Source organism: Spea bombifrons, chromosome 10, assembly GCF_027358695.1.
Source record: "Spea bombifrons isolate aSpeBom1 chromosome 10, aSpeBom1.2.pri, whole genome shotgun sequence".
Taxonomy (NCBI): domain Eukaryota; kingdom Metazoa; phylum Chordata; class Amphibia; order Anura; family Pelobatidae; genus Spea; species Spea bombifrons.
The window spans coordinates 6,023,001-6,027,630 of record NC_071096.1 but is presented as its reverse complement, the minus strand read 5'-3'; the positions used below and the strand labels follow the sequence as shown (position 1 = coordinate 6,027,630).

The window sequence follows — 4,630 nt, the reverse complement described above, 5'->3', positions numbered from 1 at the left end:
TCTCAAAAAGGTTGACACGACAAAGTATCTTGACAACAGACTAAACTTTTTGGATTAGCCGCAGCGTTTTGGTTGTAGAAGCAGTCCAGCAATCTGGTGACGTATTCCCGTCTCTGACAAATCAGCAGGTCGAGAAAGTTCTCTTTTTAAGCACCAAAGGATCATGGGTAAGCCACAAAACAGTTCTTTATAAAGTTACTAATTATGCAAAGCGTTCCAAAAAATACACATTTTACGTACAACTAATGGACAATGGCAGAAGGCTTAAGAAATTCCCATTTCAATTTTGAGTTGGATTGGGACTAAACGCCCCAAACTGTCCTCTATTTAGTCGAATCAATACAGTTGTAGGGAGTGAACATGTTAATTCTGCACATGGGAGGGGTAAAGACAGGAATGACGTGCTCAGTTCCCTCAATTATTTGCTTCCTGGTTTTAAGACATTTTTTTCAACAACTTCTCGGCCGCTCGGTACAGACTTTTACTAACAAGAAGTAGAGAAGTAGTAAGTGATTCTTTGCACAGATCTAAACTAATATAAACTTTATTCCTGTCAGTCTCGCTACTTTTCTTTTTTTTAAAGGAAAGTGAAACTAAAGAAGACCATATCTGACCATTTCTACCTCTTCCCCCCCAAAAGGTAACGCAGAACGAATCAAGGGCCAGACATGGACGACTTCAAAGTGATGCTGCTGAGTATCGCTTTAAAAATCGACGAGAAGGAACTCGAGGATTTAAAGTTTCTTTGCAAGGGGAAAATTTCCAAGCGAAAATTGGAAGGGATTACGAGGGCGACCGATCTCTTCACGGCTCTTACGGAGATGGACGAACTGTCCGCAGACAAGTTAGACATTCTCGAACAAATGTTACGCCTGATCAAAAGAAAGGATCTTGTAAACGAAGTGAGTGCTTATCAAGCAGGTATTTCTACGCAGCCCAGCGTAGAAGAAAGAGGTGAGTGGTCTTTCATGATCTCCCTAGAGGAGGTTGGGATTTTTTTTAATATCAACTCTACAATACATATATACAGTATACTTACATCAGTGGTTTATTTCCCCCCCCCCCCAACATACAGATGTAATAATGATATCTATCACAAGGCCATTTAGATCAGTCCTTCTGTAGACCACTAATAGGGGCTTACAGAAAACACCTCAGGTGAGTACAGGTGAGTTATAATTCATAGTCTGCCCATTCTAATTATACTGATAAAAAGGTTTTGTACCGCGTTAGCCGTTGAGAAAACAGAAGAAAAGTATAGTTAAAATGATACCATTTATTGGCTGAGAGTTTAATTGTGAGCTTTCAAGACCAAGTAGTTAGGTCTCTTCCTCAGGCATTAATTAAGCTAAAGCAGACTTTTCTAAATACAAAAACACAATTCACATGTTAACAAAGACTTTAGATAAACACAGAGGTATTGGGGAATTTGTTCAGCAGTAAATTAGCTGGACTAGCAGAGATCCAAAGGACAGATATGGTTCAATCAGAGCATCCTTGGTCAGTTTACTAGCTGGTTAGAGGGGCCATAAAACCATTTGACAGATGCCAGATCCATGAAGGAGTCAAATGTTCCCAGGAATAAGTTGTTTGTAGTTAATTAGAATTGTGAGAGGATTAACGGTTTGTAATGTTATAATGGGAGATGAATTCTCTGTCTCTATTGAGGCCGGTGAGTAGGGTATTAAAACGGTATATTAGTTTGATCTCCCATATTTTTCTCTCCCTCTGGAGATTAATTATACATTTTCTCCATGGGTTTGCATAGACCTGATCCTGTCATTAGACCCAATGCCAAAGGGGATCGCAATGGCAGCAACTCAATGCGTTAAGGTATGTAGATGTGGTCAAGACAACTTGCTGAAGTTCAAACCGAGCATCAGAATGGGGAAGAAAAGGGATTTAAGTGACTTTGAACGTGGCATGGTAGTTGTTGGTGCCAGACGGGCTGGTCAGAGTATTTCAGAAACTGCTGATCTGCTGGGATTTCCACACACAACCATCTCTAGGGTTTACATAGAATGGTCCGAAAAAGAGAAAATATCCAGTGAGCAGAAGTTGTGTGAAGGTTGCTGCCTTGTTGATGTCAGAGGTTAGAGGATAATGAGCAGACTGGTTTGAGATGACAGAAAGGTAACACTAACTCAAATAACCACTCGTTACAACCAAGGTATGCAGAATCCCATCTCTGAACGCACAACACGTCGGACCTTGAAGCAGATGGGCTACAGCAGCAGAAGACCCCACCGGGTGCCGCTCCTGTCAGCTAAGAACAGGAAATCGGGGCTACATTTCGCACAAAATCACCAAAATTGTACAATGGAAGACTGGAAGAGCGTTGCCTGGTCTGATGAGTCTCAATTCTAGCTGCAACATTCAGATGGCAGGGTGAGACTTTGGTGTAAACAACATGAAAGCATGGATCCATCATGCCTTGTATCAACAGTTCAGGCTGGTGGTGGTGTAATGGTGTGGGGGACATTTTCTTGGCACACTTTGGGCCCCTTAGTACCAACTGAACATCGTGTAAATGCGACAGCTTACCTGAGTATGGTTGCTGACCATGCCCATCCCTTTATGACCACAGTGCACCCATCTTCTGATGGCTACTTCCAGCAGGATAATGCACCATATCACAAAGCTCACATCATCTCAAACTGGTTTCTTGAACATGAGTTCACTGAACGCCAATGGCCTCCACAGTCACCAACAGAGCCCCTTTGGGATGTGGTGGAACGGGAGATTCACATCATGGATGCGCAGCCGACAAATCTGCAGCAGCTGTGTGATGCCATCATGTCCATAAGGACCAAAATCTCTGAGGAATGTTTCCAGCACCTGGTAGAAAGTATGCCACGAGGAATGAAGGCAGTTCTAAAGGCAAAAGGGGGTCCAACCCGGTACTAGTGTAGAACTCTTCCGTTTATGTTCATGCTTCATCTAAGTATATGACCATCTAGTTTTAGATGATGGCCTCTTGTTCTTACGTTTCTCCTCCTTTGAAATACACTTCCTTCTTGTAATTTCTTAAATCTGTTTATGTATGTAAATGTTTCTATCACAATGGCAGGTATAGAAGGTTAAAAGTAATGGGGGGAAACGTAGGGGGAGAACCTTGGGAGAATGAACACATTCCTGCGCCAGGCAGAATAAAGCTATGCTGACAAATCTTGCAATGAAGATATTGATTACAATTTCCCTGCTGATAATTATCCCACAGAATATTGAATTAACCAAATACATTGTAAGTAAACCAGAGTTTGCATTTACGTCAAATTTCTTGATAATTAAGAAACGTCTATTAAATTGTCTCTACATTAAAGCAATTAAACACTACTTATAATTAAATGCATTATAATGTAACATAATCAAATGCATTCTGCTTTGTTCATTAGGTCTGCTCGATCATGCATTTGAAATCATATGTGATAATATTGGCCTCAAGTGGAAGATGCTCATGCGAAAACTTGGTCTCCCTGAAAATATTTTGGATCGTGCCCTGGTCGCAAACCCTTACAGCCTGGTTGAGCAGCAGATGACATGTCTTAGAGAATGGAAGCGGAGAGAAGGGAGCGAGGCAAATGTAACCGTCCTGATTCGAGCGCTAGAGAGCTGTAGCATGAAATTGGTGGCGGATATATTGAGAGATGAGCTCAATGTAAACTAGACTCGTACGCACACTCTTTCATTGGACTTCGATTATATTAGTAACTCCAGCTTTCTGGTGGATGGGCTTGATACCCACTGAGTCTATAAGTGATGTCACCTGTGGATCATGATGTCATAACTTGAGCTGTGGGATATGGCCTTAAAGAAACAGTCATGTCAATATCATTCTTTTTAACATAACACGTTTTTATGTGAAGACTGGCAGTACATACCATCTACCCTTGGTCTGCAAAGCCACATTCATCAGCCCACTTTGGCCCATGATGATCGTTCACAATTTAGACTCAGGACATTAAAACAATAACCGCATCACTGGTCATACCAAGCCTGGACTACAACAATGGCCTATACCTGGGCATGGGAGATTACCTGTTCTTGGGTGATGGCTTGACCGATTAGTCAGTTATAATCAGCCTCCACCTATCAGGACATAAGAAGACCACCCATTATTCTTCGACAAGTCATTCCCACCCCTCACCCCCGAATCTGTCTTGTGTGTTCCTGACAATCCACCCCCCTCTCTCCTTTCTGGCCCCCTTAAGTGCCTAGAAGCGTGTTTTACCCTGTTTATATACTATTTAAGAGGAGGAATTGGAAAAGTATCACCAAAAAAGGACAGGGTCAAGTCAAGCAATATATTTGTGGAAATGGCCGATCTTTGAATGGCCGTTCTTTTACTCTGTGCTGGATATGCACTTCATACGATGCAAACTCTTCTGGTACTTGGAGAGTTAAAGAGAAAAAAAATCACTGTAAAACAAAGGAAACGTTGTTGGGGGCGGGAGGTTGAACGTTGCTTTTGTTACATGGTAATTAAAATCAAATGAACTCTAAGGGCAGCAGCTGTGAATAGCAGTCAACAGCACGGTATTGTGTAAAGAACAGGAGTGAGTATTACAATACATAATAGAATACAAAACGACAATAATGTGACTGCATCCAGACTGCAACCTCAAAGGGA

At 41.7% G+C, this 4,630-nt stretch overlaps 1 protein-coding gene across 1 annotated transcript; it reads left to right on the top strand.

The window, feature by feature from the left end:
• Window positions 1–379: 379 nt before the first annotated feature.
• On the top strand, window positions 380–4,115 carry FADD (Fas associated via death domain). The gene is made up of 3 exons (XM_053448784.1): window positions 380–505; window positions 641–954; window positions 3,396–4,115. Exons 2-3 carry the CDS (start codon window positions 669–671, stop codon window positions 3,665–3,667), a joined length of 558 nt encoding a protein of 185 aa, XP_053304759.1. The 5' UTR covers window positions 380–505; window positions 641–668; the 3' UTR covers window positions 3,668–4,115.
• Window positions 4,116–4,630: the final 515 nt, after the last annotated feature.

Coding starts and splice junctions, on each gene's coding strand:
- FADD (XM_053448784.1), top strand. CDS start 669: ATGGACGACTTCAAAGTGATGCTGCTGAGTATCGCTTTAAAAATCGAC. Junction 955..3,395: donor GCCCAGCGTAGAAGAAAGAG/GTGAGTGGTCTT, acceptor TTTGTTCATTAG/GTCTGCTCGATCATGCATTT.